This window comes from Gymnoscopelus braueri (assembly GCF_963280865.1).
Source record: "Gymnoscopelus braueri genome assembly, chromosome: 3".
NCBI lineage: Eukaryota > Metazoa > Chordata > Actinopteri > Myctophiformes > Myctophidae > Gymnoscopelus > Gymnoscopelus braueri.
The window spans coordinates 34,126,749-34,149,511 of record NC_137612.1 but is presented as its reverse complement, the minus strand read 5'-3'; the positions used below and the strand labels follow the sequence as shown (position 1 = coordinate 34,149,511).

The 22,763-nt window shown below is 41.2% G+C and overlaps 1 protein-coding gene across 2 annotated transcripts in view; it reads right to left on the bottom strand.

The window, feature by feature from the left end:
* The window catches only part of pax7a (paired box 7a), a gene marked incomplete at both ends in the record, with an annotated part of 57,199 nt that overhangs the window by 29,995 nt on the left and 4,441 nt on the right, over positions 1–22,763 (bottom strand). For both annotated transcript variants that reach the window (XM_080423845.1, XM_080423846.1), the window contains one exon: positions 170–369. In XM_080423845.1, coding sequence (XP_080279971.1) covers positions 170–369 — 200 coding nt within the window. The remainder of the gene's footprint in view (positions 1–169; positions 370–22,763) is intronic.

The window sequence follows — 22,763 nt, the reverse complement described above, 5'->3', positions numbered from 1 at the left end:
CAATGTAATAACTTTAACCATACAGTGGCTATTTGAGGGTCCGCAGCCAAATCCAAACCAATTTTGGGGTCCTTGACCTGAAAGACTTTGAGAACCACTGGCCTAATGCATATCAAACTGGGGGTCGTTGAAATGAACAGAAAAGGGTTGAGAGAATCACTTATCTAACCTGTACTCTGGCTTCAGTGAGTTTGGTCCTCTGTGCCAGTTCTTCTCTGGTGTAGATGTCTGGGTAGTGTGTCCTCTCAAATGCCTTCTCCAGCTCCTCCAGTTGCTCTGCAGTGAAGGTTGTGCGACTGCGCCTCTGCTTCCTCTTCAGGGGCAAGTCCGGCTCTGAATCCACATCTGAGCCGTCGTCTGTGCGATTACCTGCAGAGGAAAATCGAGAGGAAACATCCGGGTCATTATGGATCGTTACAGTGAGAGAGAACCTACTGATGTACCGTGAGATTTTGCCTCATCCTATATTCACCATACACAAAACAAAACAAAAATGTGCTAAATAGATCTAAAAGTGCTTCTTTGGCTCGTAATCATAGGGGAACCTCATTTGGTTATTTGTACAGCAGCGGTGCTATTTAGCACCTCAACCACTCCAAAGAACCACAGAAGAACCGCTGAAGAACCCTCATTTCTTCTTTGAGTGTAAAATTCAATTTGAAATGTCTACAAAACAGTGTGAAATGTGGTTTGAAGCTGATCAAGCATCAGCTCTAAAGACACTAACTGTATTTGGCCCTCTTTAGTTACTGTGATGCCTGCTGTATATATGCAACTGGGAGGTAGGGGGGGGGCTGCAAAGACGATTCAAATGACAGCTACTCCTCTCTCAAAGCACAACAGAGCAAATATTATCTTAATCTGTGGATATTTATACAATACAGGGGAGGCCTGATACCCAATCCCATCTCTGAGCGGCGCCCCAGCGGCCGTTAATGCAGAGGGCCGCGGGCAGTGAGAGGGGAGGCTGTGGGGGTGGGGTTAATCTACACAGGCCACCTTGCTGCTCCTCGCCCCACTATTCTCCCTCACTGGCCCAGGGCACACCGCTCCACAACAGCATAGAGCCCCGAGTTTACAAAATTCAACGCAATATTACACCAAAACCATTCATCCCCATATGTTTCCTGTGTATGCTGTCATTAAATGAATTAGAACATATCTTATGTTACTTTTTAGGCATTCAACTAAGCTGCGTACATTTTAGCTCGAGGAACATACGGTGGATAGATACAGCGCAAAGCTGCACAATCCAGGCCGACAGGGACATTTCTGACAGCCAGCAAATGTGCATTTCCATTGCACATTACCATTATAACTGAATTTAGAAAAATTGCATCATTCTCACCTCCTCTGCATGTCTATTCAGACTATGTGGCCCTTTTCATTCCATGTCATAAAATTTATACTTTCATAATTTCCTCATTGAGACACTGACAAGGCAGTGTGTGGCGTGCCAGTGTTGCTCTAGGCCTGGTTGCATTGCATCATGCACAGTCCAGAAAAGAGTGGGAAGCCTGATTTATACTTTGTCGTGTGACAGGGTATCGCATGCCAGTTGATGCGACGCGCTGTGCGCTTGTAGATCTGCTATATTTAGTATAAATGATGCAGGAGCAGGGAAATAAAGGAAGACATTGAAGGGGGTAGTGCATTAAGCATCTTGGTACCAACCTTCTGTGCTCAACCAAAATGCACACTGAGCCCAGACAAGCATCTAATTCATCGTGTCTACTTAGCTCGACGAGTTTTTTAAGCCAAAACAGTCCACAAATAACAACTGTGAGAACAAAAGAGTAATACAACTGGCCGAGTCTCAAGGCCAGCACCGGAGTTTAATTAAACAAGGAATTATGGGATTATATGGAGACTATCATTACAGGCCACTTCACGAGTCTTCTGCGAACATCTTTTTGTCCCCCTGAGCTCACGCTCAGTGATTCTCTGCGGATTACACGTGGCCGCAGGACATGAGGCCGCATTCATTAAATCAATTCTTCAGTCTTATCCTTTTTAATAAAGATTGATTCTTGAAACCGGGGGTGGGGGTCTTCGCTACACGGCAGAACACCCTTGAACATACAAAGTTGAATATGTACATATACCACATATCCCTTTGTTGGTTTTCATGAGGACGCGCACATCCATTTGCCCGGTAACTTGCCATGACGACACTTGAGACCAGCACGGAGGTGTGCGGATGGCTTTCCATCCAAAGTCACCTCTCCGTCCTATGGGCTCCAGAGGGGGACGCATAGCCTCAAGAGGTTGTGAACACAGAAACCCAAGAGCTCTCCCTAGATTGTTTTCTTTTCCTCATGTTTCCTTCACACTTTGTTTGACCACTTATGCCTGCATTTCATCATGCGACATACAGCGACAATAGCTAATATACAGGCTTACAATGCATTGCATCTTGTATAATGACATGCCCAAAGTAGGGACACCAGGTTGAACGTGTTAATTTAAGAAACATGGGAATCCAAATGGGCCAAGTCATTCTGTGTCTGCACTATTTCCATGTCATTAGCAACATGCTGTCCAGCTAATGATGACTGATGAAGTAGATGGATCAAGACAGCATGTACTATTGCTCACAATTAAGCCCTTGTAGCACCATGTGTGTTGTGCAAGCCAACACGTCTGCTCTTGAGCATGAACTGCAAGCACGCTCAGGGCTGAAGGTCAACAGCCCTGCCTGTAATGAGCAAAGATGTATGGGAAATGGTGCTCCCTGCTACCAGTAGATATGGCAGAGGCAAGAACCTGTCTATATGATGACCGGATTTGTTAAGATTAGGCAATTAAGATGCAATAATGTATAACACACTAGTCTAATTAAACATGCCACTTCTTTTGTTTCTGAGATAAATGAAAACAGTGGAAAAACATAATTTCTTCCAGTCTTGGGGAAGCAGGCAGGTATCTTGATAATCTGTGTGACTGTGAGAGGAATGAAACAATCTCCACTCACACTAATCCTCTTCAAAAGACAGAAAAATAAGATTTACATTCTGTAAAGTGGTCTGTAAACATAATAACCGCTTTCAACTTGTCGTCACTGTGGGCATATAATTACAGTTGAAAACGTTTACAGATTTTCAAAATGCCGCAAGTAGAAATAGCTATTTTACCATCATAGTATAAATTGGAGGTACTAACGGACACCAGCCTACTCGGGAATGATGAAAGTCAGGAATGATACAAGTTGGAAATGCATGCCCCACCCAGTTATGTATATCCGTTGTACCTGTTGTCAGAGTACCCATTGTACCCATCTGTATCCATTTTATGCCCATACTGTATATGGACATTTCTGTATCTGTCTATCTGTGTCCCTTTTATGCCCATACTGTATATATATGGATACTTCTGTATCTGTCTGTCTGTGTTCCTTTTATGCCCATATATGGAGTTCCGTACAAGCATACCCAAATATGGAGCCTTGGCCAGTCTATGACGTCAAAGTGATGACATCAAGGTACTCCATTAGGGGATTTGCAGATTTATCAATAATTGTTGGGAGATCCGCTGATCCGACCGACTTCTCCAAAGCGTGCACCGAAATTGAAGTCACTATGTGCATGCCCACATGGGCATAGCGGTTGGATCGGCTGTTCTGGACAACCGGATCTCAATAAATGCCTATATATGGGCACAATCGGTCGGATGAGCGGTTCTGGACACACCGCTATCCGACCGACTCGTTGCCGGGCACAGCACTCCCTCAGGTCCTCGGCAACGCACGTACCAAGTTTTAAGTCGTATGATCGGATGGTTCACAAGATACGTGAACTGCAGACCGATAGATGGACGGACACACGGGTGCATTTATAGTAGGATAAAAGATGACATATAGGACCTTGTCTCATGGTTGCTAGCCTCGGAAACCCAGGCTTTTTTTTTTGTTACAAAAGAAAAAAAGCCTGGGGGAGCCATGCAGGAACGATGGTCTTGGACCTTGTTATCTCCTAACCAATCAGAGTGCAGAGGGGCGTCGCTCTAAATTTGGTGACGTCAGCGTGCTCCGTGCACAGGCCGAGGGGGGGAGGGGAGGGGAGGGGGGACATAGATTGGTGAAGCAATAGGAAGCCACGCACAAATCCAGGCGGCTGTGTTTGGATCCGCCCTTCAAGACCATGGATTGAGCTCGTAGCCTCAGGCTACATGGTTGCCAATAGTAAGACAATGTAATGAATACTTTTTATTTTAATCTGTTAGCCAGGAAAAAAAAGGAACCCATTCGTCTTTCTTTCTTTACATGTCTATCAGGTTTGGCTATATAGACTAATCAGAGAACAACCTAAATCCCTGGGGGCTAAGGTCAATTCTCCCACAGTCATACCACTCAGAGAATGTAGAAGTGCAACAATAAGGTAGATTCTGATTAGACCTTCACATAATACCGTTGGTGTAATTCCATTTAAAGGTTCACAGGTTATTGATAAAGCACTTATGCCTTTCCTCATCAGTTATCTTCCAATTAGAGCCCAATTATGTGCCATCCACAGGGCATGATTACTGCCATGTACCCTGCTGCAGGGCCGCTCTGAGGGTGTTTGTTCATGATATTGATTTTAAAACACTGGCAATTTAAATAGGAATTAATGTGGTGTAATTGTGCAAATAAGCAGTTGGTGGAGATTCAGGCTAACATTTATAGGGAGGGATCATCCAAACAGGGATTTTGTTCAAATTTCTTAAGGAGACATCCTCTTTTAAACACAAGAACATGTGATTTTGCATAAGAAATAGTATCAGTAATTAGTTTAATTCCATATGCATCTTAACCACTTAAATCCTATGTACTGCACTTTGTATATACGTAGGGTTAACCATGATCCCCCAGGGGTCTATACTTCCCCTCCACACCATCTCTTGGAGGGGAATTATAGTCAATCTACAAGCTCACAATGCATCACGTTGATATGCCCAGAATACTCTAGGGTTCATGCATGTGGTTAATGTTTTGTTCCACATGTATCTATTAAAGTAATAGCAAATGATGATCGCCTTCTGAAAAAACGAAACAAAACAATCTACAGAGTGATTAGCATTGTTATTAGTCAATTCATCGCAACAATAGAAAACATTGTTTTGGGGATCAGACCAACATTTCACAGTAACTCATATAGTACGATTAAATAAATGGTCCTTGGTAACATACGGTTTATTGGTCTTCAAATCCCTCAATATTCGCTGACACAATACTGATTTGGTTATCACTGTTTGGGCAAACTGGATGGATTCCATATACCTGGACTCTCATACTCCACATAAGCACAGAATCACCAGCATCTTTCACCGTGTGGTCTAGCTTTGCCCGAATGATTATTTTCATTTTGACTGCACCGGTGCACCCTGTAGAAAAAACACTCGATCAGTGTTTTATCTACTGTATATATGCTTATGTTGAGGACCTGGGTAATAGTTTTATGGTTAGTGTAAGTGTTCAAGTAAGTTTAAAGGCTGTTCCGTCCCCTGCTGGTCCTCCACTGACCCTTCAGTCAGACAGTTCAGACTATAGGCAGATGGAATTCTCATCACCCCATTTCCTCAAACCCTTCTCCTCCCCCACCTAGTTGGGTCCTCTCCCTCCTGGCCTGTGGACTCACTCACAATGGTCCTCCCCCTGAAGGAGGCCCCTGTCCTTTGCTCCCAACACACTGAGGTAATGCTACTTGAACGGACAGCTGTCCCAGTCAATAAAGGCCATTAGCAATGTAATCTGTTAGGACACAGATTTATGACAACATCAGTAATATCAATGTCTTACCATCTACTCTGATGACAGAACCTCCCACAACAGCACTTTTTTATCAATATCAAAGTATGTCAATAATAGCCAGTGGATAAAAACAAAAAATGCATTAAAAGAAGATCAATGGAAAGGTGCTTTGTTATTATCTCCCCGAATGAAAATGTATCTCACATCAGTTATAGAGAAGCTGTGTGTGGGGGTGACAGGCCGGCCATCTTCACCCTCATCCACACACAAGCGGCATACCCATGAGTCAGTATCACCCATAAGCCTGAACTGCACTTGCCATGCATTCACAGCATCTCACGCTACAAACCGTGGCCTCGATATGAGCCGTACCTTTGCAAACTATCCAAGACAGAGGGACAAAAAACACAGCTTTGGCAGTGCAGCATTAGCTCATAATGGCTCATTTTGAAAAGCATATTAGTTCCAGCATAATTACAATCAGGCCTTACGCTCGGTGTTTTGCAGGCATTCACACAGGACCAGCCTCTGAGCACCGAGTCACACCAGTTGACTGTGACTGACAGCAGATTTAGTTTTAAAAAACGGTGCGCTTTTCTCCCCCAGCTCCCCTCTCCATCACCCCCATCCCACAGGACAAAAATAACTACCACGTCTTTTCTCCCTATTTATGTTGACTTGTTTATTTTGTGCATACCTTTTGTCGTACTTGATATTGCAATTATACTTTTTGTCACTCAGGGGCTGAATATCCAAGGGCCTAATTATGCAAACAGGGCTGTGATAAGAGGCATCCGTCGGAGATGGGATCTGTTATCTCTGACATCCATCTGTCTCAGTGCTGCTGTCTCTGCCGCTGCAGGCCTGCATATAAACAGCCTCGTCTGTCCCCGGGACTGCATGCAATTGAACCACCAACACTTGGGGTGGAGGAATGGTTCGGGGGCGGTGAGCTGGATCACGCAGCAACATCAAATAGCTATAACAACTTCCAAATTTGCATTTTTCAGAGAATAGCATCTCTCTTGAATGCCTGTGTTTCCCAAAGGGGATGCCAAGTTAAGGGAGCCATCGTGTGATTCAAAGTAGAGCATGTAGCTGAGATAGGGACCTTGCATGAGTACAAGATAGACTGCAGTGATAACCACAATGGTTAGTGTTTGAAGACGAATTCCCAACAAATAATCACTATAGTTACATCCCTTCAAGCGAAAATGAAAGAACATATAGAAAAGTGTAGGCCATCACCATCACAAAGGCATTATCACTTTATGTACTGTATATATGAATACACCATTGCTGATGCGCTGGCACTATCGCGTATGTACACTTACTGTACTGTACATGTTACTGCTTCTAAGTGTTGTCTCTACTACAAGAGACTGTAATTCTGCCTCATTTTATTACTATTTTGACCACCTTATGTATTATTTGACATAGTGTCCTGTTATCTGAATTTGTTCTCTATTTTTGCCTATTTTTGAAATCGCAAAACATTGAGAACTGAGAAAAACTATTTCACCCACTCTTTTACACCTCTAAACTTGTGATGTGACAGTAAAGATGAAGTAAAACTGAGCACGGCTCACTACGCTGTAGCTGATGATCCATGGGAAAGTTCACATTATGAAGGGCAATATTTATATGGAGCAAAATGACGTACAGTATTTGCCTTGCATGGTAGCATTCCGAATTCCATATCCATCATCATCTACCCTGTTGCCAATGACCTTCTCTGAGCCGTGATTTGACATTTAGCTGAAATTGCATCTGGAATGTGTTCTATAACTACAGCGAAACCAACTGTATAAAGATCGGATAACACCTTTTGGGATGGATGCCATATTGGATTGAGTCTATATTGGGTCTATCTATTCCAATGACCTGCTTAACAGGTTAACAGCCTTAAGGGGTCAAGGGCAGGCGTCCTAAAGTCGAGATAGGGGGGGGGGGGGTTATACAAGTTATTTAACATTTCTCTAACTTATATAACAAGGAGTCAATAACCTATAGAAACTAGAAAAAGGGAGCATTTTCCAGGGGGAGGGGAGATTGTTTTACAGCTTCACCCAGCTGATGGCTGCTTGGATGACTATGATGAGTGCACAGGGGGAGCTGAGTGTCTTGCTCAGGGATACGTTGACACGTATACTGGCCGAGCCGCTGCGACCACCCTAGCCTTGCTTTTACTACCAAAATTCAGAAGAAGCCCCGTCTCATTGCCAATGTCAAAGTTAGACTCTTCAACATTCCACAGGAAAATACCAATACTTTTTCTACTCTTTGTCTCAGGGGTGGAATCACATTCTTTAGAGAAGGAGAAGGGTGCTTGAAAAAGACCAGGGGGAAAAAAGGGCAAAGGGCTGAGGAAGGATGGGAGGCTCTATAATCTTTGGCTCTCACAACAAACAATTAGCCCCCTTTTCTTTCTTTGAGGTGGGTAGAAAATGGAAGGGAGGGGGGGGGGTAAGAGAAAGAAGAGAAGACAGAGAGAGAAGCGGCAAAAGCGATGCTCTTTTATGGCTCTTGTCATGTGGATGAAGGCACAGCGCGTCCATGAGAGCGCACGCTCACCTTCAACAACAGGGCGTCCACTGGGCCTCCCGGCCCTTTCAGCCTGGAGAGACGGGCTCCTCGGGGGGCCATTAGAGCATGAATAGGGGCCTGACAGCCCTGTGCAGCTCCGCGGGGCATCCATAAACGCTGACATATTGACTCCCCATGCATCTACTCTGCCTGAGTGTGAAAGCGTGAAGGGCTTGAAGGGTGGGATTCTTTTTCTTTAATATACTACTACTGGCTGGAACGAGGATATTACTGACATAATATGATTGTTTGCGTTTTCATTTTCGCATCATGCTCTCATGGTCCATGAATGAAATACTGCTGTTCTGAGAGTTATAGAAACAGTGTACTGTGTATTACATACACACATACAGTGTGTGTGTGTGTGTGTGTGTGTGTGTGTGTGTGTGTGTGTGTGTGTGTGTGTGTGTGTGTGTGTGTGTGTGTGTGTGTGTGTGTGTGTGTGTGTGTGTGTGTGTGTAAAATGTTAACTTTATTTATACTTTGTTATTCTTTAGACTAAAGACTTACTTCATTTATTGTATGTGTGGGCTGCAATGAATCAATACCAAGCTATTACATACACAGTATGCAGTTGTACGATTTACCATATTGCATTTTGCTGTGGGATTCTTCAGAACAAACTCAGATTACAGAGCAATCAGAGCCACGAAAAGACATACAGTATATCCCATAAAAACCAGAGTGTTTGATTTAATTCTTAAAAGTGTAAAATTGTTGCGGTGTACACAGTAAAATTCCCAGAATTAATTTATACATTTGTAACCCTGAGAAGGTACAAATAGAAACCAAATGGACCCAGATGTGTACCCGCTCAGAGTTAAATAAACACTCAGGATTTGACAGAGGCTGTAAACCGTACACCTTGTTAGGAGGTCTGGTGGCCCCTCTCAGTTCCTGAAATTCTCACCAGGTCTCTTCTGTCAAACAGAATGTCACTCCCTGGGCTTAAGTCTTTGCTAATTGAGGTCACAGTGAAAGTAATGAAATTAACAGAGAGCACAAAAAAGTTTTTAAAAAAGAGAGAGAAAAAAGAAGCCCATGGGGGTCTCTGCCAACTGGCACATTCAGAGACCCAGTCCCCCAGAAGAAGAAAAAAAGCTCCAAAACCTACGCAGGAAATCAAACAGTAACGTCTCAGGGCTATGAGCCGAGGTCTCCTGGAGGAACAAATCATTTTCCCAACAAAGCCAAAGAGAGATTACTGGGCACAGTATAGGAATGCACCGCCGACATGTTTTTGTGCCCCAGGGAAGGTTCCTAATTTTCTGGACAAAGCTACAAGCCTGCAAATATGGTGGAAAAGTTTGTGCGAAACGGAGAGCAGTGGAAAGTATATAGGAACATCTAAGGAAAACTGTGGAATAATAACAAAATTACATAAAAATAAATTAATTAATGAATGGAATTTATTAAGTTTTGGAGAAGTGTGCAGTTGTCTCAGCCCTATAATGGGCCCATGGAGACTGACCTCTCAGTATTGATTATGGCCTCACTACTATTGAGCACCTGGGACTTGGTGAATTGTAATCAAAACTACATCATTTGATTACAGTATAACAGGCTTGTAAAACTGAGCACTGAAATTGCTCAGTGATTTTCAAGTCATAAAAAACCCTATACAGAAATATCAGTATGTTAAGTCCAAGGACATTCAATTAATTCTTATTTAACACGATCTACTACCAAAGGGTTGCTGTGATTCCGCAATTGACTATTTCCTGTAAGGGAATGTTTTGCTAGAGTCATTGGGGAGGCATTACAGTGGTTGGTATTAATTTTTGAGAGAGCTTCTCCATAGTGAGGGGTTAAAATGTAACACAAAAAGAAAAGCTTTTAATATTGAAAGGACATTTTCCCCAAGGAGAAGATGACTGAGGATGCAGAAATAAGCCCATTAGTTGAAAATAGAGGACAACATTTGAAGTTGTTGTTTTGCCGGCTAGGACAGCAGCTCCACCCCATGCTTGGACAACCCTAGCTTTCACATTTTAAATTGGTGTAGAAAAACACATTTCTGATTTGCAACACTGAAGCCCGACTTATACTGTGTCGTACGACAGTGTTGTGGAGTGAAAATAGCTAATCTATAAGCTCACAATTCATCATGGACGCGAATTGTGGTGAGCTTATAAATCTGCTGTTCTCAATCCGCAACACCGTTCTACGACGAAGCATAAATTAGGCATTGGGGAACATGTTTATTGTCTTTGTGAATGTAATAAAAAAAAACATGCACAATTAAAACAAATGAAGATTGCAGTGGCAAGGCACATCAAAAGCATAAAATGTGAAATGTTCTGGCCCTAAGTAGCATAGGCTAATGGTGATTTTTAAACTAGCAGACCATGGTCAATGTCTCTCATTCATCAGTGTGAGAGCATGGGCACACTGTGCTAAACGTAATTACTGTTGCACATTATGTGGGCTATTCCTGTATTGTAATAAAATTAGCCAGAAATGCTTTTTCTCTTTTCTAATGCAGCTCCGTGGTAACTGGTGGATCGGCGCAGGCTAATGCGACACACTGTCCTGATCAGTGCCAGTTGTCAGAGTTTGACAACCCTGGCTGGCAAGGCGAATCAGCAGAAATAAAGTTTTTTTTTTCTTTTCAGTAAATTCAGAAGATCTGACCTGCTCACCCATTACACAATTTAACATGGGCATAATAAAACCCTGAACTGTCCGTATTACTGCTCTCACTCATATCCTCATTTTTTGCACTCTTTCAATTTTATTGTTTGTCATAGTAATGATGACTTTATAATAATCACCAGGAAAAGATACATTTTTGCCATTTGTTCAAGTTATTACATTGTCCATATTGATATTTTGCTGAGTTTATTTGAGAAAGGTGTGGAATTTGATTGGAACGATGGAAAAATCTGAATACTAAGCAGCTCAATGCATCTAAATACAAACCACAAAACAGCATCCAGATCTTTCAAAAACAAATATGAGATGCTATGATCGGAAAGAAATAAACGGAATGAGAAATTACACAATATATCAATCAATTTATCAGCTATTATATAACTAAAACAATTGGTGCTGAATAGCACTCAACTTGTTTTTGTGTTTGGCAATGATGGGCGAATCCCTTTTGGTACTATAGGGCCCTATCTTAAAGGTGCTATATAGCACCTTTGTGAAATTGCACCATATAGAACAATTGGAGGTGCCTAATCTAAGCTGAAGAACCAGTAGAGAAGAACCCACAATTGGAATGAAATTAACACAGAGAATTCTACTGTGTACACATATTATGCAAATGGTTTGAGCAACAGTCAAAGGACAGGTGTTTAGTCTAATGGACCGTAAATAATAATTACAAAAAATCTCTCTGTCATTTATCCCCTGGAAAATTGTACTTGTGTGAAATCAAAGAGGCCATAGTATGGCTCAGCTCGGCTTAAGATGTGATCTGTAATGCCAACTAATGCCAACAGGGATGCATGCTATACAGACAATACAATGAACGTTCAGATTCATCATTCACAGGGCTTCTTCTTTCCTGGTCAACTGTGACTACTTGGCACACTTGTATGGCATTCCCTATCTATCTAGCAAAGAACTAAGAGTTGATTTAAGAACATGAACCTTAGGGTCCCAATTCTGGGTATGTCATTATAGGCAAACATTTGGCGGAAATATGAGAACATTCTCTGAAGAAGGCAGTTAGCTGCCGAAATGTTGGTTTCCATTTCTCTGCGTCCAGAATACAAAATTGGCACTTTGGCTACCAGTGTGTGCGGCCACCTTATTGTCTCTTAAAGACTATCTTTTGGAAATAGGAGAACAGTCTGTGAAAATAGCCAATGTACAAGCTCCAATGCACTGTGTTGTGACATGTTAAGATAAGCTTGTACATCAGCTATTTTGGCAAGTAGAGGGCCAAGTACGAACACCTGGGAGACCCTGGTCACCTTAGTATATAGATGGGGGTTAAGTGGTTAAGTAGTCCTACCCTGTCTACAGATTTTTTTAATTTACTTATTTCTATTCTACAGCAGTTCCTGTAAAGCTTTGGTTTTATTTTGTCTAGAATATAGCAGTATAATACAGTATCTGAATGTTAAAGTTGACAAGTTGACACAGTCGCATACAGTTCCAGTGGGCACCTAAACCTTGTGAGCACCTCAATGTTAAATTGGCTCTATATATGTAAATTGTATGCTTTGGAAAATGAAATAATATTAAAATAATATAAAGTATCATTATCAGACCTAAATTTACCCTTCAAGTTCTTGTTTATCCCCATAATGACTGGCTACAGGTTTTGTAGCGATTTGTAGCATTTAGAGGTATTGGGGCTTAAATGTAATAAAGAATATAGTATACTGAGTAGGCTATTTGGTGCCTTATTTGTAAAATAAATGTATATATAAAATCAATAAAATGTAAAATGTAAAAATGTTACATTTAAATGGTGCCCAGTGTTCTCAATGTTCCGCTTACCTTGAATTATACAAGATATTCTCATTGAACTTCTGAAGTGCTTTTACATACCTCTTTAGAGCTCATCCCTAATGTTTAACAGAGTACAAATGCCATGAATTCAATGAATCATTTTATTGCTAGCTAACATTATTATGGGCACTTTTAAACAACCACCACCATTGTCTGAATGTCTGAGAAGGTCATAAAGTGAGTTAATTATGTTTGTCTGTTGTGGCGAAATGATGACGACTTACTTTAATGATGTGAGCAGCAACTGCTCAAAGGGGTTTATTTTAGGGGCTGTTACATGACAAAATATATTTTGTCTTATAAGAAAGAAATATGTTGTAGCATTATATAAAGTTATCAGTGTGGTGACCATACAGGTAGTTGTGAGATCATCCCTTTTCTACAAAAGCTACGAACCCCTTTTCATCTGTGCTTGTATATTTTATTCTACATCAAAATTGGTCAAGAGAGCCTGGGTGAGGAAGCAAAGAGGATATTTCAAACCAATTAGATAAGAGGTTTTTTTTTCTTTCCCCAGATAACTACACATTTCCCCCATTAAAACCTTCGAAACAAATCTTCCCCACTGAGAACACTTGTCTCTCCTTGTGGCATGGCCTTGAATAAGCAGTGAGAGATAAATAAATGGCCTTTGCAAAAACATTGGCCTTCGTGTCAAGACAGATACCCACTCAAGAGCAGCAACCCATTCTTTTCTCATTTCCTCTGCTCTGTTTGGAACGATACTTCTGTCTAATAAAGAAGAGAGACTGCAATCCCACAGGGCCAAGCAGCGCTCTGTCAGCCATGAGTTCTGCTTCCCCTCTGGACAGCCCATGATTGTCCACTATACAGAGATAATTCTCACCGACCAGGATTCATTACAACAGCAAATCTATGAGTGATCTGCCCACCACAGGCTGAGCGAACGAACTGGCAACTGCAGAGAACTACCCAGAAAAGAAAACAAGAAACAGGCCTCCCAGGACTGCGCCCCCCCCCCTCCCCCCCAAATTGGATTGTCAATAACGGCCCACAGACGTTTGTGAGAAGTGGAGAATAAAACAATGGAGCTGAAAATAAATACTCCAAAGCCACGATGATGACTCCACTTGGTAAACTAACACAGTATTGATCGCCTTCTCTCTTTTTTTTGTGTTTGTTTGTTTAGAAAAGCCTCATCCCTGCTAATAGCTGTCTGAGAGTGTAATCTCTCCCCTTGTCCTCCCCCATCTCTCCTCCCCTCCTCATTCCCTATTATGTGCCTCCTTTCAGCGCGCCTCAAATAGTTTAGGTTCAGTGTCGCACTGGGGTACAGAGCATGGGACTGGGGACCAATTGTGTTGCTAATGTTGACACCTGCCAGAGCGGGCTCGGTCTATGTGGGGCCCGGCGAGCTGCGAGCTGGATGCTCCCCCTCTTTAGCGAGATTAAGTGTGGGTTGCTGGGGGTCACAAATCACTGGACTCCCTCTGATGTTGTGAGGCACCGAGCCAGAGACGAAAAGGGACTAAAAAGGGAGCTGAGGAGAGCGAGAGAGAGGGACAGAGGAGGGAAGCGAGAGGAAGAGTGACAGTCTATTGTCTACTGAAAGGGAAGGGAATAATGTATCTTCTTGGCTGCATAACTAGTGTGCCCCATTCAAAATAATAATAATAATAATAATGTAATAAATAAATAAATAACTGTGATATAGCTCTTCCATGAAAAGCATGAAGCAAAATCTACCTTGCCAGCTCTGTTAAATTACAATAAATATGAATATTTGAAGACATCAACAAGTCAGAGAATAGCTGCTTCAGATGATGATTTGGTCCAAAGTCAAATTGTCAATAGGAAATAGGAGGTAGTGCACTGGTTCACCTCATGAAGATTCACAAGTGTAGGCTTTGAATTTTGTTTGACTATAATGACATAACTGGTGCACTTATCCTTGGCCACTGCAGTGTGCATAAAGAAGGGTGAAACACACAAGCGCAATGTTCTGGTAGACGCAGCTGAAACAGCAAATAATGTGAGTCTAAAACTCCATATGAGCACACGGCTCATTGTGTTTTACTCACCTATAAGATAACTGTTCATGCGAGGTCAACTAAATTGCTGTCAACCACTTAAGCTTTTGAAAATGCTCGCCTGTAATGACATGCCCAAAACGGGGATGCCAGGGTGAAAGTGGTTAAGTGTTGCATGTGTTAAAAACCCAAGATAGAAAAACCACCATGGCCACGAAAGACATAGTCCACCTCCACACCCCCCCCCCCTCTCTCTCTCTCTCTCTCTCTTTGCAGATGTACATTAATGCAGAGAGGCAGAGATGTGATTTGCAGCAGAAGCACCCTCTCCCTTTAAAGCTGCTGCTGTCCAGGCTGATCGTGTCAGTTTGAAGGCCCTATTCAAAAGTATTCATGCATCTGCCTTTGAGGCACAATGGCAGCTAGTTTATAAACTGTCTGCCCAGGCACCCAAAGGCTTTAGTTCTCATTGTTTTCGTACCCTTAATAAACTTTTTGGAGGAGTTCATCAACTCGCCTGAATAGACTGTGCAGCCCAGTCTCAAGACAGAAAATAACAGAAGGGGTCTTTTCTCCTCCCTCCTTCTTCTCTTCCTTTTCTAGTGGCTCTGGGTTCAACAATGGCGAGAGAAGGCCGTCAGACATCACAGGGCTTTTTGTACCAATACAACGAGAAAATTATTCAATAAAAACAGAAAGTGCTTTCTCTCTCTAAAAAAAATAGGGATTTTGACAATTGATTGGAACAACATGAAGGGATGTGCTAATTCAAGCAGCATTATATGGTAAAAGAACGTTTACAAATATAAAACACAAGCAAACAAAACGATTTGCTTTGTGAGCAACTTTGGCATTCTTGTCATTCCTCAATGCTGCACTTTATATTTTATTTTCAGCCATTGGTATTTTATAGCATGAGTAGCCTATAGTGTTCAGTCAAAATGGCAATTGAAAACGAATTGACAATTGAAAAACAAAAGTCAGCTGAAATGAGAAAATATGAAGGAAAAAAAAAACTGCATTAAAAAATATATGATTGTTTAACACCTGTTAGACAAGCAGTTTGAATGACCAGGATGCAATAAAACGTCATATTGGCTGTAAGCCTTTAATCCACTGTCATAGTAAGCTACCTTTAAACCCTAAGGAAAAACATATATAGCCAAAGACTCTAATAGATGTCCACTCTAATTAATTTCATACATAATTAAAACACGACTAGAGTCCAGGCTACCCTGTTTAGCCCGCTGGATGGCCATAATTGGAGTAATAGCGGAAAAAGCCTGCTTAGAAATAAAAGCCCACAGCACAACATCACCACATCACCGTCAAAAACATGCGCTCATCAGTGTTGCCAGGTTTTGTAAGAGAAACAAGCAACCAGGTCTAGGAAAACAAGCCCAAAAGAAGCAACTGCAGGCCACATCACAGGAGCACTTTATCGTACAAGCTCGTAGATCTACTACTTTCAAAAACTCTTGAAATAAAATGTGGAATATTTGGAATATATATATTTTTTGGAAGCAAGCCTAAATAAGCAACTAGGACCTACACTTTAGAAACTAGCCCAAAAAAACGCAACCACCAATTTTTACAAGCAACTTTACAGAAAAAGAAGCCCAAAGTGACGTCGCTTATAAAAAAGCCAACATGGCAACACTGGCGTTCATCCCCCCCATCTGACCGAAAAGTGCTGGAAAGTCTTATTGGCCCCTGACCGACCGCCTACTGTTTCCCACCGACACACATGGCGCGTTTTAACACCCTAATTAGATCTGACAAGTTCAACGAGCTGGTTGGAGAAAAAGGAAAAGCCGGTCAGGTTATGATTTCCGAGTCAGGCTCCGTCACAGGGGAGCATCAGGACAGCTGATCCCTGTCAAGCTCGTTCATCTTCTTCCAGACAATTAAGCATCGCTGCTAACCTAAACCAACCCGTGGCTACTTAACACGTACATTGATGTAATAAATATAATAAATGTAATAATAATAAATGTAATAATAATAATAATAATAATAATAATAATAATAATAATATTAATCATGCAATAATAATCATATAATAATATTCATATAATAAATAATAAATTTAAACACTATAGCACTTTTATTTGGTCAAATTCCTCAACGATTCATATAGGCAAATGGGCTATGAGATTACAGAACAACGCAATGATTAGTTAGGGCAATCTCTAAAAGAATATAAATTAAAATGGACTTCGTTTTTACCAACACGACACTCAAGATACATTTACTGGACGCCAGTAAAACATACAAAGGCCATAAAACACCATAATGCCTTTAAAAAGCAGGGTCAAGTTTATAGGTCAACTAACCTATCAATCTACATTCTAAAACACTTAAAGGGGAAGACCACCCATTTTCAATATTTAACTATGTCATTAATATAGCATAAAGGAGTTGTGTGGAAATAAGAAAATTTTTAAATGTTAAAAATTTTAAATGTTAAACCCAAATTGATTTTGGGTTTAACATTGCAAATTACACCATGATGAGTCATCACGGTGTAATTTGCAATGTTAAACCCAAAATCAATTTGGGTTTAACATTTAAAATTTTTAACATTTAAAAATTTTCTTATTTCCACACAACTCCTTTATGCTATATTAATGACATAGTTAAATATTGAAAATGGGTGGTCTTCCCCTTTAAGCAATACTGATGATAATTGTTATACTCCCACCCCACCTGTTGACATGAATTATGGCGTGTGCTGCATGTCGTGTCGTGTCGTGTCTGTGTGTGTGTGTGTGTGTGTGTGTGTGTGGTGTGGTGTGGTGTGGTGTGTGTGTGTGTGTGTGTGTGTCAACCGGAGAGAGAGAGAGAGAGAGAGAGAGAGAGAGAGAGAGAGAGAGAGAGAGAGAGAGAGAGAAAAACTTGCAGGCAATATAGTGTATGAAAATGGACATTCTTGTATTTTCAGCTATAAGCCCGCGGGCGCGCGCGCGCGCACACACACACACACACACACACACACACACACACACACACACACACGGTGAAAATTTGCGGAATAAAACACAGGCAGAAATGAGAGCAACATCCTGCATTGACACATTGAAACACCCTTCTGTTGTGACAGGAAACCTGGAGGCCGAAGCTTCCTCTTTAATGTGTCTCATATGGTTTGAGACCCCACCAGACATATAAGCTCTTCTGGGTCTTTATAAAGCTAGCCTACTGAATTCAATTCTCGATGGTGAAATGATAGGCTATAATTAAATAGCCTATCATTAGAAATGTTTAGTGGAATGGAGTAGGCTACCTTTAATACCAACTTTCTTTTATGTAAAATCTTATAGGTAAAAAATGGACAAAAATCCACCTAATAGGCCTATACCTAATATCAGCCCTATGATGTTTTCCGCGTGAAATGTTAACCTTGAAATGCTGCTATCTGGCCCTTACAATGTGTGATCGTATAACCCTATAAATGAGGGAGGGGGGAATTGAATCCTTTTAAGTTATTAAGCAGGAAAGGATTATAATAAACTCGTCTTCATAAATGAGCTAGAAATCCCCATGTCTTCCCAGCCGTACACTTTAGAATTTCCCACAAGAAGCTGGAGAGGGAAGATTGTCCCCTATTTCACGAGACGAGCCCCCACAAGAGATCGAGAGAAAGAACATTTTTCGAGTGCAGCCCAGATAGGGACACGTCCCACCGCCCCACGTGAGGAGCTGCTGCACTTTAATTAATATAGAACAGTGGTTCTCAACCTGTGGGTCGGGACCCCCAGGGGTCCCCACGTGATTTTTTTTTTTTGGGGGGGGGGGGGGGAGTCCCCAGATGACAGTGAGTGAAGTGACATTTTAAGGACCTTTAAGACCTTTTTATACCTTAAAAAAGAAAGAAAAAAGAAAAGAAAAGGACCATTCTACTGTATCAAAAGTAATCAACAAACTATGGGCCTACAATAAAAACTGGTCAAACATTGGCCAAATAACATAAGATAGAGGCAAACATTGTGAAAATAGCAGATCTACAAGCTCACAAGCTTTGCAACTCCTACAATTCCAAGTGCTTGCTGGGGGCGGGTCCCTATAGTTCAAATATGGTTCTTTTGGGGGGTCACGGCCTGAAAAGGTTGAGAACCACTGATATAGAAGGGCTTCGGAGCGCGGCTGTCAAGTTTGAAAAATGGTGCACCAACTGTTTAGTGCCATGAATGTTTTTTTTACGCTATTGAAATTGAAAGTAGCCTACTGTCTGGTTGAGTTTTTGCAGAACTTTTTTTTTTAAAGGTGCCTTGTCGCCTGCTGAATGCTGCTCATGATCTGTACAGTAGCAGTGCCAGTAGGCTACCCCTCAAGTTACAGAACACACATATATAGAGAGAGAGAGAACACTTGAGAACACTTGCACATACAAACATAAAACTTGTATTGCTATACCATAACTAACCATATAGCTGTCAAAGTAATTTATTTGACCATTAAGTTTAATGATTTTCTGTCTTTCAGTTGCATACCAAATATTTATCTACCAATATTTAATTGTTATAGCCTACATTTCTCTTGTCTACAGCATATTGTAATCATTTGCACAGAAAGGTAAATTTTTACAATCACCGATAATTAATTGTATTGTTAAGTATTCATGGGGAGTTTTTTCTATATCATTATTATTATTACTATTATTATTATTATTATTATTATTATTAGGCTATTTGCAGTCATTTCCAGCCCACGCCCCTTCCATGGGAGAGGCCTATAGGCCTACCGATGTAAATTCCAGTGAAATGTGGGGACAGAGGGGAGGTTAATCCCAGTTTAATGCAGGGTCTGGGCTGTGATGATGGAAGTATGTTATCTCTGCCCAACATTTGGGTCTCCCTCAATTTCCACCCAGCCAAATAGCTGCGAGAAAGCAGTGCAGATGGAGTCACTCTCAATGCCTGAGGAAAAAACGTTATTAATAGCTAAATAACTTCCCCATATACTTTCACTAAATCTCTCTCACACACACTATATTCCAGATGGATTTGTTTGAAGTGGTCTCTCTCTTCATTCCCCTGTCCTTCTCATTCAGTTCGGCTTTATAGACCCAAAATATAGCTGCATTTTATATTTCCATATAGAAACACTCTCTGCGCGTCGGTATGGCTGTATACCTGCATGGAAACGGAGGCGGTTGCCTTATAACAGTGATTCTCAACATGTGGGTCGGGATCCCCACATGATTTTGGGAGGGGGTCCCCAGATGGCAGTATAAAGTGACAATTTAAGGACTTTTTAATACTTAATAAAGAAAGGGAAAAAAGACCATTACTGCATCAAAAGTAAATCAACAAACTATATTGTAAAACTGGTCAAACATTGACCAAAGGAGGAGTTGTGAGCTTGTAGATCTGCTATTTTCACAATTTGTATCTGTGGAATTGAAAATGTAATGCCTCAACTCCTACAATTCCAAGCGCTTATCAGGGTGGGGGGTCCCCAGTTCAAATATGATTATTTTGGGGGGCCGGTCACGGCCTGGAAAGGTTGAGCACCACTGCCTTATAACAGGGGGCTGGGCTGGCCTTTAATTATCATCACTATTATCACTTTATCATTCATAACCAACAACCGAACAATGCTTCTTTTGTGTTGTGTTGTTTTGTTTTTGTCAGAAACATGCTTGGATTTTCTAAATCTATACATCCGTGGTCATTTAATTGAATGTATGCACGCGGAACCCTAACCTGGAGCTTTGTAGCCCATTGTCTGACTTCATTATCTCATCCCAAATGCTCAGAAATCCCGCCTGCATGGCCGCTGTTTGATTAGATTAAGAACCGCAGGTAATCCGGCGATTTGCTGAAGTGTCCGTCGTCTGTTGCCATGCATGCAGCTCATAATGACAGTTTGTTGGAACAGATTCACAAAGATGTGCAGCCTGCTTGGGAAAACCAAAATATCTTAACAAAAAAATGTAATATTTAAAAAATATGATTTTTGTTTTGCCCGGGCGCAACCTTTTGCTCCGTTGCCTATAAATGCAGTAGTTCTCAATGTGTGGTCCGGGGACCCCGAGGGTCCTTGAGGAGGGGGTTCCAGGGGGTCCTCAGCAAAATGTATAGGCCACCTATCAGAATCACTTTAATCACTTTAACCCTATATAAACTATTTGAAAATAGCACATCTATACCAGCAACAATTTTCAAACAACATCTTGAAATATAGCCTATATATAATAATAATTTTTTTTTTGAAACATTTTAACAACATAGGCTAAATCTTTTAAGGGGGTCAATGTCACACAAATATTTTCAGATGGGGGTCAGTGGCCGAATACATATTAATTTGGGGGTCCTTGACATGAAAAGGTTTGAAAACAACTTGGCATTGGCAATCAGCTCCAGCTATAGACTACAACACCACGGTGTGTGTGTGTGTGTGTGTGTGTGTGTGTGTGTGTGTGTGTGTGTGTGTGTGTGTGTGTGTGTGTGTGTGTGTGTGTGTGTGTGTGTGTGTGTGTGTGTGTGTGATGACCCTGCTCGAGAAACTGGTTTCCCGTTGTGAAAAATAGCATGTATGTTTCCTGAACATGTTCTTTTTTCCTGCTTCATGTAGCGACGTTGCATGTTGACAAAACTATGCCTAAAACCTAGCCCAAACCCAACCCTAACCTCACAAAAATATACCCAAACCTAACCCTAATCCTAACCCTAACCTCACAAAAATATGCCTAAAACTAACCTTAATCCTAACCCTAACCTCACAAAAACTACGCGGAGAGAAAAAAAAAGATCCCCACACAGTGGGATTCGATCACCGGAGGATGCGGCTACTAGCCAAGTGCTGCTACCAGGTTAACAACCGACGCATTAGGGAGTGAAAACGACAGAGCGGGAATAACTGACGCCTATCTGTGAGAATGTGTCACTGTTCACCTTTAATAAAGCAAAGATTATATTGGGGGGGGGGTACGTGATGTAACCTCTGAAAAAATCAAATAAATCCATAATACATACAAATAAACAAATAGATAAATAAATAAAGTCTTAAAATCTGGATAAGTAAACCAAAAAATCTCATGAATTTTGTGCCCAGGGCGAAGCCACTGAGCTCCGCACTGAGATGAAAGTGAAAAGAAATAAAGGGCTCTATTTAATCTGCTTTAAAACCCCTTTCCACACATAAGGGCTGTGCTTGAAACTCTGAGCGAGGGGCTGATTGGGGATAAATACATTTTTTACCAATGCCTGCGAGCTATTACACCCTATAACACAGCCACCTATTCACCAGACATCGTTTCCACTACTTACTCTAATAAGTATTAACATTATTAAATGCCATCCGGATGGCAGTCTATAAACTGCATTACGGGGGGAAACGCGTCTCTTTCAAGAATGTAATTTTGTTCCAATTTTAAACACAAGCAAAGCACTAAAAATGGAAACGCGATTAATAGCCTAACGACAGGCATTATGGGCATTTCATATCGACATTAGAAAATCAATAATGATAATGCAATGACAGGCTAGTTAGCGTTTCAACTCATCAATTAAACTTGAATTAGTTCAAGATTTCTCGCCTACTGTTCCATACATTTTAACCCACAATTCTATAGCCTGATATTTGTTAAGCAGGAAAGGAAAGAAAGTTTGCAAAAGGTAAATATTTCATAAACAGTAGATATAGCATAAATATTTTTGGCTCATAGTTGCATGGTGGGACAGGAGAATGGACCGTTTCGCACTATTAAACGCCTTCTACTCCAACAGGCTATTATTTAATATTACAAAACTATCTACCAGCGGGGCGTACTGAATAATTCATGTCCTTTTATGTCCATCCTTGCCCTTTGTCCAAAGTTCTCTCTCTCTTCTCTTTGCGATATTTTTGAATGAGAATAGACGGGCCTATATTCCCCTTTTACCCGCTGCCCTGCTTTCCAGGATTTTGCTTTTGAACCTTTGAGTCTTCACTTTAGAAAAGCATCAATGAAGTGAGGTTCATCTTCAAGTTTGGAAAAAGTT